Below are 11,322 nucleotides of genomic sequence, written 5' to 3' on the forward strand. Positions count from 1 at the left end.
AAGCTGTAACTGACAAAATTATCCCCTGGTTGTCAGTGATATATAAAGGATGTATCAACTTATCATATATCCCAGGAAAGTGGAGGGAAACAAAAGTCGTTTTCATACCTAAAGCGGGAAAAGCCTCTCACTCGAGGGCGAAGGATTTCCGACCAATCAGCTTATCCTCATTCCTACTTAAGACTCTGGAGAGGATGATAGATATTTATCTTAGAACTAGCATCGATTCAAGGTTGTTCTCGAAAGGACAGCATGCATACTCGAAGGGCAGGTCTACTGAGACCGCACTACATGAACTAGTCAGCTTTATTGAAAGCTCACTATCTGTCAAAGAATACACAATCGTGGCGTTTCTAGACATCGAAGGGGCGTTCAATAATGTCCATCCGAGCTCGATATTAAATGGACTGACAACTCTGAATGTTGATCCATGTATACTCAGGCTGTTAGACGAACTGCTAATGAAGAGACGTATTTCAGCCACACTAGGACAAGCAAACATACAAAGGTATGTGAACAGAGGCACTCCCCAAGGAGGAGTTCTATCACCTCTTCTTTGGAATGTTGCTATAAATAGCCTTCTGGTTACTCTAGAAAAAGAAAGGATAAAAGTGGTGGCATACGCAGATGATGTGGCTCTGGCAGTCAGGGGAAAATTCCCATCCACAATCAGAGATATTATTCAGAGGGCCCTCCGGATGACTGAGAAATGGGCGAAAGACAATGGTCTTGGGGTAAATCCTGCAAAGACAGAATTAGTCATGTACTGCAACGATCGCAAAACTCCCACGGTTAGGCCTATTTCCTTAGGGGGTATTGAAATTCCCTTTGGTGAATTTGCAAAATACCTTGGCGTTATTTTGGACAGGAAGCTGAACTTTAAGCTTAATATTGAAGAAAGGGCGAGAAAGGCAACTGTAGCTTTGTACTCGTGCAAAAAGGCAATAGGAAAAAAGTGGGGACTGAAACCAAAAATTGTGCATTGGCTATACACGGCAGTGGTTAGACCTATAATGCTATATGGTGTTGTAGTCTGGTGGCCGGCACTTCAGAAACCGACTTGTTTAGATAAAGTTCAGCGTATGGCGTGTTTGTGTATTTCAGGCGCATTCAGCAAGACAGGAACAAATTCCCTTAATGTCGTGCTGCATCTATTGCCTTTAGACATTTTGGCCAAACAGTCAGCTGCAACAACGGCTGTGCGGTTGCGCGAGCTATCGCTGTGGTCGGAAAAAGGTTACGGTCACAGTTCTGTCCTCAAAATAATGCCAGATGTGCCTAACGTAGTGGATTACACTTTGGCGAGTCCACTTTTCGACAAAAAGTTTGAGACTCTAATCCCCAACAGTGAGGCGTGGTGCACACAGACCCCGGGGAATAAAGAATATATAGATTTCTACACTGATGGCTCCAAATTGGATGGACAAGTGGGGTTCGGAGTATATTCTAATGATCTGGAACTTCGAATAGCGAAAAGATTACCTAATCACTGTAGTGTTTTTCAGGCTGAAATATTAGCAATAAGAGAGGTGGCGAATTGGCTGAGAAGTAATGTTCCAAAAAATGTGGGCATTAATATATACTCAGACAGTCAACCTGCAATAAAATCCTTGGACTCTGTGTTCCTCAACTCGAAAACGGCCATCGACTGCCGCAAATCTCTCAATGAGATGGCTGAGCAGTACAATATTCACCTAATATGGGTGCCTGGCCATAGGAACATACCGGGGAACTGCGAAGCGGATGAGTTGGCAAGGCTAGGGACTACCTTACATATTCCAGGGGAACTAGAATTTGTTGGTATGCCCCTAGCTACCTCCAAGCTCATGCTGCGTGGGAAGGCTGTTATGATGGCAAATGTTCGATGGGAGAATTGCAAGGGTTGTAACGACACCAAGCAAATATGGCCCCATTTCAACTTAAACCGCACACTAGATATGCTAATGTTCTCGAGACGTCAGATATCACTCCTGATATCTGCTATAACGGGTCGCTGCCTGATAGGCGATTTTGCAAAAACTATTGGCGCGAAGTATAATGACTATTGTATGAGCTGTCATGATGCGGAGGAAAAAGAATCAATTAAACACCTCTTGTGTGAGTGTCCTGCATTTTGTGTAAAGCGCAAGCAACTTTTAGGAGCATACAGCTTCAGATTACTGGCGGATCTGGAAAACGTTAACTTAAGCAGTCTGCTACTGTTTTTGGAACAATCTGGTTGGTTCAACAAAGAAAAATAATCAAGAAGGTTCAGCGGTTAAAACTAGAAGTGCCCATATGTAATAGGTACTTTTAGTTAATGTGGTATCACAATGGACTGAATAGTCTAAGTGAGCCTGAATCTTAATCGGGCTGCCACTTTAACCTAACCTAACCTAACCTACATACAATTTAGAAGAGGGTGTTAGGAGGTTTTAAGATACCTTGCCATCGGCAAGCGTTACCGCAACTTAAGTAATTCGATTGTGGATGGCAGTGTTTAGAAGAAGTTTCTACGCAATCCATGATGGAGGGTACATAAGTTTCGGCCTGGCCGAACTTACGGCCGTATATACTTGTTCTTTATGAAAAATTGTACCACCAATGATTGTGCCACCTTTTATAGTCAGTGTATACGCAAAATGCTTTTTAAGAATCAAAAATCCAACAAAAATTCCAAACTTTCTACACTAATAGAAAAAGTTTCATTATATTAACGAAATGTGTCATTAAAAGTGAGCCAATGAAATAAATTCGTTAAGACAATGACATTTTTCGTTATAATGACGATTTTTCTCTTAAAAAACGTAACGTTTCGTACTATTAAGAATATTTTCTTTGTATCAACAAAAAATTTTCGTTGGCTCATATTTAATGAAATTTTTTTGTGTCGAGAAATTCCCTATCGAATGCCGAACTCAAAATTTTCGCCCCCATTCAAGAAAAATCACAACTTTGCAGCAAAATCTGCAATACGACGATAGTCTTTTATATTTCAGGATTAGAGAAAAAAAAAAACAAATATTAATTATCGAAAAACGCGTAAATGTTTTTCAAAACTATTCTCCATTAAGATCTATAAACTTTTACATGCGTTTGAAGCAATTGTAGTAGCACTTTTGACACTCTAATTGAAGATATCGATCAAATCGATGTTTTGAGTGCTCAAAAAGGCAGTTGTTTGTCGTAGTGAAGAGTGATCGTCTTAGGCATTTGGTTTTCCTGATTTATTGGAGGACAACTTGCAAAACAAAAGTTTGGGTGCCATTCAGAATTAACTGTTCTGCATTGTTCTAGTGGTACGATTGCGACACGTCCAGATTTTCCCAAAAACAATTGCTTGACAACGAGAACAAATTTTTTGGCGGTTAAATGTTGCAATCCCAGCAAAAAAAAAACGTATCCAAGGAAGTAGTGAGAATGTTGTTGTTTGATCCGGAAGAAGCGATTGACTTGTCATAGGACACATGTTCACCATTTCAACAGTCGTGGCTCTGAATTTGCATCACTTCTTAAGGTGTGAACCGAATTCAGTGTTTTGTATGTGAATTAAAAATTTTGTTATATTTTGCCAAATAAATATTTTTTTAATATTTTACGTTTGTCTGAAATTCGCAAATTTTTCTAGAATGGATTTAGCATTTTCTTTGACAAAATTTAAATAATTTCTTTCTCTGTTTTTAACCTACAGAACAAGTAAGGAAAGTCTAAAGTCGGATGGGGCCGACTATTCCATCCCATCCCGTCAAGCGTCGCCAAAATGAACTTCCTGTGCAGTTAAAATAAAGAACATTTTTGGAAGTGTTTTTAAAGTTGTGCATTTAGAAGAACTTCCAACTTTTTTTGCTGGGATATTATACTCTGCACCATACTATAGATATACACTCAAAAAGAAGCTTATTTGGATCCAAAGATTTTGACCTTCCTTTCAGGATTTCGGTATTGATTCCGAGCCAAAAATGCGGGTTTTTTAAAATAAGGATTTTTTTGCCACCTATCTGGCTTTAAATCTAACATCTATAAAATTAAAATTAGGATACAGATCTCATTTATCGAATTTTCATTCTATTCCGGTATATTAATAAAGCTATTCACGTAGAAACAAATGCCAGTTCAAAAATCCAAATTATGACGGATACTTTGAAGTAAAAAAAATTTTCTTAATTCCAACAAAATTAAAACCAATGATGATAAATCCTCAAAATAAGTCTTAGCCTATATTCAATATTTCAGTTACTTTAAGAACGATTTCTTTAAATCAAAAATGTGTTTCTTTACTTTAAGGAACATTTTCCTTAGTTTAAAGACATGCAGCTTTAACGAAGGGACGCAAATTTTCAAAATGTGTGTCCTTAATTTAATGGAAAAAAAAAATTTTGAAGCAAAGATTAATAACTTTCTTTTAATTAAAATTGCATTATTTTGAAGAAATTTGTCCTTAATAGTGCATAAATTGCACATCCTAAAATTGAGGCTGTGTAAAATATCAAGTAAATATTTTTTTTAGTGTACATTTTCTACACCATCCCAAATCCTTCAAATTTGTTGGGTGCTATCTATGCACAAAATCTATTGATTTAAATTAAAGTTGGTTAACGCCCTAGGGTGGAACACAATGTTAGTATATTTTGGCCATTTTTATCCAAATCAGAAAATGATATATATGAGGTCTTTGTCTAAATATGAACCGATTTTGACGCACATTGCTAAAATTTTGATTGTACTGTCTGTGCAAAATTTCAAGTAAATAGGTGTGAAATTTTGAACTGCGGTGGTCATATATGGTTGATCCATGTCCCGTAGGGTACATATCGGTCGACAGATATATATGGGAGTTATATCTAAATCTGACCCAATTTCAACCAAATTAGGTATGTGCCAAGTTTCATGTAAATCGGAGTGAAATTATGGCCTGCGTGGCATATGAGTGTAAATTGGGCGCAAAATATATACGGGAGCTATATTTAAAACTGAACTGATTTCAACCAAATTTTTCGTACATAGTAAGAATGTAAAACTCTGGCAATCTGAGTCATGTAAGTGCATATGGGAGCTATATCTAAATCTGAACCGATTTCTTGCAAAATCAATAGGGTTCTATTCTGACCCAAAATAGATACTTGTGCTACATTTGAGGTTGATTGGAGCAAAACTGCGACCTAGACTTTGATTACAAAAATGTGTTCACAGTCAGACGGACATGTCTAGATTGACTTAGGGGCCGGCGCTGAGCAATTTTTGCCAAAGTTTTGCCTTTACGAAGCTTTACGACGTTTTTGACGTATGGTCAAATACGTCGTAAATGTATGTTAAATAACTTCCACTTTACAACAGACCATCTCTGATTGTTAGTGACAATTTTTAGATTTTGTTTTTATTTTGCGTTTTCACTGGCCTTTTTAAAGAATGTAGAGAATTAAGCCATTATTCTTGAATTATTATACTGAAGAGATATCGAAATATATCCACAAAATCCCCAAAAATTTAAGAAGTTCCGCACCCAAAAATTTCACCCTCATTCAAGAAAAATTATAAATAGTTGATGTTGGGGTTATTCTTACATAATCTTAATTTCAAATAAAATTTATTATTCTAATATAGTTTAATTGCTTCCACTTGATTTCTCTCCCAATCTGTCTGTATTTCTCATACACTATTTCTTATTATAAATCCGAAAAAATAATGCGACCAGGTAATTTATCCAAATATTTCTTGCCTTGACTCAATAATGAAGCATCGATAGCTTCCGTAATGACGGGACGCATAAGATCGGTTAATTGGCTCCAGTTTTGGTTGAAAACCTCATTTGCACTATCAGTCAATTGTTCGTTATTCCCAAATAGGTTAGCAAAATGAAAATGCATATTGCCGACATGCTTGATGTTTGTCTTTACTGATTGAACTTCAAAGAAATCTTCAGAATCTTTTTTAGTTCGTTTTGTATCAACATCAAATTCCATATGAATATCACCTATAGTGAAATGATAATAATAAGTGGCATATATATCAATTGATACTATGGTAAATGCTTACTCATTTCTATATCGGCAGGTCCTTTACCATCTATGCTTAAAACCAAGGCTCGTCCTTTCAAGGAGTACTCTGTTTTCATCTCTATTTTGGGTACACTCAAACTCATATGGAATAATTTTCCATTTTTTACACTGGAATGAATAGAAAACTGAAAAAAGTTAGTAATCTTGAACTTGTTTTCACATCGAAAAGTAGGTTTCCTTAAGCTTCCCTATAATCAGAAACGACTTCGATGCCAAGCCACTTACCTAACTTCATGGATTTTGGCATTTATTAAACCTGTGATGACAATCTTATTGAAATTCATATCCAATGCAACAATCGGAGTATTCACAGTAACATGAACCTTTTTGATTTTGTATGGATCAATGGAGATCCATTTAACGCCGGGAACATCTAAATACATACAAAATTAATATTCTCAATAACAATCAACTTGAATGGTTAACGAATATTCAGAAAATACCTTTAATCCCGTTTATTAAAATATTTTGCCATAGTTCTCTCAGACAATCTCCATTATTAGGATCTTGAAGTTTACAAGGTGCTAATGAACTCGATGCAACTGTGGGCGAAAATAAGCATATTTTTTATAGATGATTAAGTCGTTATGATTATGCAAGATTTCCTTGCTTCCAAACACACCAGTTTCATCTATCCACACGGACGATATTAATATTCCGATATATATTTGAAATAAAAGATTTATCCATCGTTTTGTTATTTTTGTACTTTTCTGCATTGCGAGACCGATTTCAATGAATATTGAATGATGACTAAAATTCTTCAGCTTTTAATGGAAAATTTGTTTTATTTTTGATGTCAATTTATTATATTACCACATACATTTGTGTTGAATTCAAACGGGTTCTGTAGAGTTGTTAGCAAAATAACATAAGGAGCTTAATTAAGACTTTTTCAGAAATTATAAGAAGGGCAATTATAAGATATTATGCTAAAGAGATATAAAATGGTATCGAGTAAGAACTGGAATCTGAATAAAAGTCATGTTAGGAAAACTGTTAAATGTATACTTTAAATTACTTATTTAAACTCAAAAAAATCTTTCCTCCCAAGAGAATTTTTAGATAAACAACCTGTAAAAGATCGGCTTTGAAGTAATAGCGTTGGTACTCTAAGTTTCTCGCTGCGACTATAACTCATCGGATGTGGATTCTGTTCCGCCCTAATCCTTTTTATACCCTCCACCATACACGCACAGAAAAAACATGTTTGGACATGGTTGCCGCATCCATTTAATGCTTATTTAGAGTATGTAATTGTCGCGAAAACCATGTATTTTGTCTTTGTAAAAATAATTTTCGAGCGGAGAAAAATATATGCTGGCAATAAGCATTTAAATGGTTCTCAAATGCCGCAAACATGTTCTATTATTTAAATGATAGAATTTGAGACCATTATATGGTCAGGAAAATCATGTATCTGACCATTCAATTTTTTTTACTTTTTTGCAGAGAAAAAAATATTTTTATAGTTTACGTATAGACATGTCTACAACCATTACATGGCCATAAAGACCATGTACATTGTTTTCGTGACCATTTAATTTTTTAATTTTTTTGCAGCGACAAGAATTTTATAAAAACATTGAGCAGGTACACACGATTTTCATTTTGCGCATCAGTCGTGTGTTGATTGTTTCTTGGAATGGACGGAGAATACGGAATATTGTGTTTTGTGTTAATTTATTTATTCAGAAATGGCACGTGGTTTTATGTGAATACAAAAAAGGAAAGTATTACACAAAGTATATATACCTGGTTTTTGTTCTGCATTTTGATATATGGTATAATTTATTTTTATTTGCAGTTACATGATGTCTGCGTTTGTACATTTGATGGGCACGAAGTAAATATGGAATGATTACTTATTGTTGAAATTGAACCAAACTAGAGTGTGTAAAAATATGTGAAGTTTGCTTGCACGACATTATAAATACAAATAAACAATGAATTAGTTTATAAATAAATAAAAACAAATAAATAAAGTTGATTTTGTGTTTTCTTTTCTCAAGTGGCGTCCTTTTTTCGACGACGAAAAAAGTTTTTTCATAAAAATCAAAACATTTTAGGTTGTGACCATGTTCTTTTAACTAGAAGAAAAACATTTTTGACGAATAACATAAAATTTTAGATCGTGACCATTGTCTTTTAATGGAAACAAAATTATTTTTATCAATATAATAACATTTTAGATGAGGACAATTGTATTTTTCTTAGAACCATGTTCACTGAGCCAACATGGTTGCAGGTTAAAATGTTACATGGTCGCCGCAAAAATAGCTGCTATCATATTATTTTGCTCTTCGAATATGATTGTGGCAATCATGTTTCTTCTCTGCGTGTAGGATGGGGTTATATTAACTTTGTCATTCCGTTTGTAACACATCGAAATATTGCTCTAAGACCCCATAAAGTATATATATATATTCCGGGTCGTGGTGAAATTCTGAGTCGATCTGAGCATGTCCGTCCGTCTGTTGAAATCACGCTATCTTCCAAACGAAACAAGCTATTGAGTTGAAACTTGGCACAAGTAGTGGTATTGCAAATGGGCCACATCGGTCCACTATTACGTATAGCCTCCATAAAAACGGACCCCCAAATTTGGAGAAGCAAATTTCATCCGATCCGGCTGAAATTTGGTACATGGTCCAAATCGGTCCATAATTATATATAGCCCCCATATAAACCGATCCCCAGATTTGACCTCCGGAGCCCTTTGGAAGAGAAAAATTCATCCGATTCGGTTGAAATTTGGTACATGATGTTAGTATATGGTATCCAACAATGCAGGAATTGGTTCACATCAGTCCATAATTATATATAACCCAGGAATTGGTTCACATCAGTCCATAATTATATATAACCCCCATATAAACCGATCCCCAAATTTGACCTCCGGTGCCTTTTGGAGAAGCAAAATTCATCCGATCTGGTTGAAATTTGTTACGTTGTGGTAGTATATGATATTTAACAACCATGCCAAAAGTGGTCCATATCAGTCAATAATCATATATAGGCTCCATATAAACCGATACCGAGATTTGGTTTTGGAGCCTCTTGGAGGAGCAAATATCATCCGAGTCAGTTGACTAGTATATGGCCTTTAACAACCATGCCTAACTAGGTCCATATCGGTCTATAGTTATATATATCCCTCAGATAAATCGATCCCCAATCAAACAAAAATTGGTCCATTTCAAGTTCATAATTGTATATAGCCCCCATATTAGTGACTTCCATATTTCAATTCTGGCTCCTAGTCCATATCGATTCGTAATTATTTGTAGACTTACCTACACATACCACGTATGGACTAACTCACAATTTAGAAAACGATTTAAGATACAACAACCCAAGTAATTCGATTGTGGATGACAGTCTTTCGTAGAAGTTTCTACGCTATCCATGGTGGAGGGTACATAAGATTCGGTCTGGCCGAACTTACGGCCATATATATTTGTTTTACCCTAAACCACATACTGGTCGGGGTATAATAATTTTGGTCTGCCTCCTGAGTCGATCAAGCCCAAGGTGTCCGTCCATCTGTCCATGTATTTATTGTATTTAAGGGTGATTTATAAACCCAAAAATGTGTTTTTTACACTAAGGAAAATTTGGCTTAGTTCACAGCCATACGGCTTTAACGGAGGGACGCAATCTTCCACAATTTGTGTTCTAAATTAAAAAAAAAATGAATTTATTAATTTTCTACTTATTCGACCTTTATTAATATATGTATAATGAACCGATTAATCAAGCTCGAGCTGATTAATCGTTTCATTACAAAAATTTGAAGCGAATATTATAAATTTTATTTTAATTAAAATTTCAATATTTTAAAGAAATTTGTCCTCTAATGCTCCAATATTTTTGTCAGCTGATTAGATATTCAAAGTTAACGACACAAAATCAAGAAAACTAATCACGAAAAAAATATACGGTAAAATTCAGTATATGCTGCAAAGGCTCTTGAACAGGTTCAACTAAGTTTTCTTTTTAGTTTATTCATTTTTGTTGCCTTAAAGTGTGTTTTACTAAAAGCTTCCCTATTTAATGAAGCCCACCTAAAGGTGGTATTGGGCATTAGAGGGTTAATATTTTGTACATTGTGCATCCTAAAATCGTCGTTACGTCGCGAAGGAGATGTTTTCTAAGAACATTATTGTATACGTTCCATGTTGATGGGTACACTCAAAAAAAAGTGAACTCTCTATTTCACTAAAGCCAATTTAACTTTCGTTTAGTTCATGGAATTATTATGTTTGGAGAAAGTTTCCTCTATTCTAATAATTTTTTGTGTACGTTAGTTAAATTAACTAAAACCGAGGAAAAAAATATACACAAATGAAGGATAAAGATTAACTAAATTCGTGTCTTCCAACAAATAGTTCAATATTTCTTTAAATTTGTAAATTTTACTACAAATACGTCCATCATGAACTTCGTATGTCACTAAAGACATTTTTGCAATTTTGAACTCCAATTTTTTCCTTCAAACTACACAATTTTCTTTAACAAGTGAAAAAACTTAATTATGTCTAATAAATTTTCTTGAATTTTTCGAAAAATATTTACTTATTTTTATGACATCGGCGTGATGCCAGCGTTTGTAATACTGTTTAGTTAAAATTTTCAAAAAATATTCAAAATTTTCTAAAATTAACCGAAATTTTTCTTCCTGGTGGGTTCACTGTTTTTTCAGTGTATTTAAGATTTGGGTATTTAAGATAACGAACGGACATTTTACATACAAAAGCATCTAAAGCGCAGTATATTCTGGATTTTGACACCACAGCTTTTATATTTACATAAAATTTTGCAGATAAGAGAAAAAGTATCTTGTACTTATTTGATTTACCGTGGGTGTTACCTAAACTAACCAATTAATAGCTCCAACTGGTTTGACGGTCCTGTCACATTCTCACATTCAGCATTCGGTATGTGTCATGGTATTTAATATCTACAATACACCCAGAAAAAAGTGTCTTCGAAACTAAAGGAAAAAATGTTCATCAATTTAGTTTAGCCATTTTATTTCCATTCAGTTAAATTTTTGTGTGAAATAATAAAATTTACTTGTTTCAGTAAAAAAATCCTAAACTGAAAGCAGTTAGGAATAGTTCATTAACTAGAATAAGGCATGGTATACTGTTTTCTTCGCTGGGTATAAGAATTTACTACTGAAAAAGAAAATTTTATTCACTGATAACAAAGCATTCGTTAAAAATAAACAAAATATGAACTAAAACCAAGTTTCCTCAAAATTAGTAAGATTTCTTATAAA

At 34.6% G+C, this 11,322-nt stretch overlaps 1 protein-coding gene across 1 annotated transcript; it reads right to left on the reverse strand.

Moving 5' to 3' along the window:
* Positions 1 to 5,524: 5,524 nt before the first annotated feature.
* Positions 5,525 to 6,784, reverse strand: LOC142221749 (protein takeout-like). Its single transcript, XM_075291538.1, has 5 exons — positions 6,658 to 6,784; positions 6,479 to 6,577; positions 6,261 to 6,408; positions 6,013 to 6,143; positions 5,525 to 5,950 (listed from the first exon to the last, which is right to left on the reverse strand). The coding sequence occupies exons 1-5, from the start codon at positions 6,752 to 6,754 to the stop codon at positions 5,643 to 5,645; spliced, it is 783 nt and encodes a 260-aa protein (XP_075147653.1). The 5' UTR covers positions 6,755 to 6,784; the 3' UTR covers positions 5,525 to 5,642.
* Between the last annotated feature and the right edge of the window lie 4,538 nt (positions 6,785 to 11,322).

The sequence above is a fragment of the Haematobia irritans genome, chromosome 1 (genome assembly GCF_050003625.1).
Source record: "Haematobia irritans isolate KBUSLIRL chromosome 1, ASM5000362v1, whole genome shotgun sequence".
NCBI classification, from domain to species: Eukaryota; Metazoa; Arthropoda; class Insecta; order Diptera; family Muscidae; genus Haematobia; species Haematobia irritans.

Coding starts and splice junctions, on each gene's coding strand:
- LOC142221749 (XM_075291538.1), bottom strand. CDS start 6,754: ATGCAGAAAAGTACAAAAATAACAAAACGATGGATAAATCTTTTATTT. Junction 6,409..6,478: donor TTTAATAAACGGGATTAAAG/GTATTTTCTGAA, acceptor GTATGTATTTAG/ATGTTCCCGGCGTTAAATGG. Junction 5,951..6,012: donor ACCTGCCGATATAGAAATGA/GTAAGCATTTAC, acceptor ATTTCACTATAG/GTGATATTCATATGGAATTT.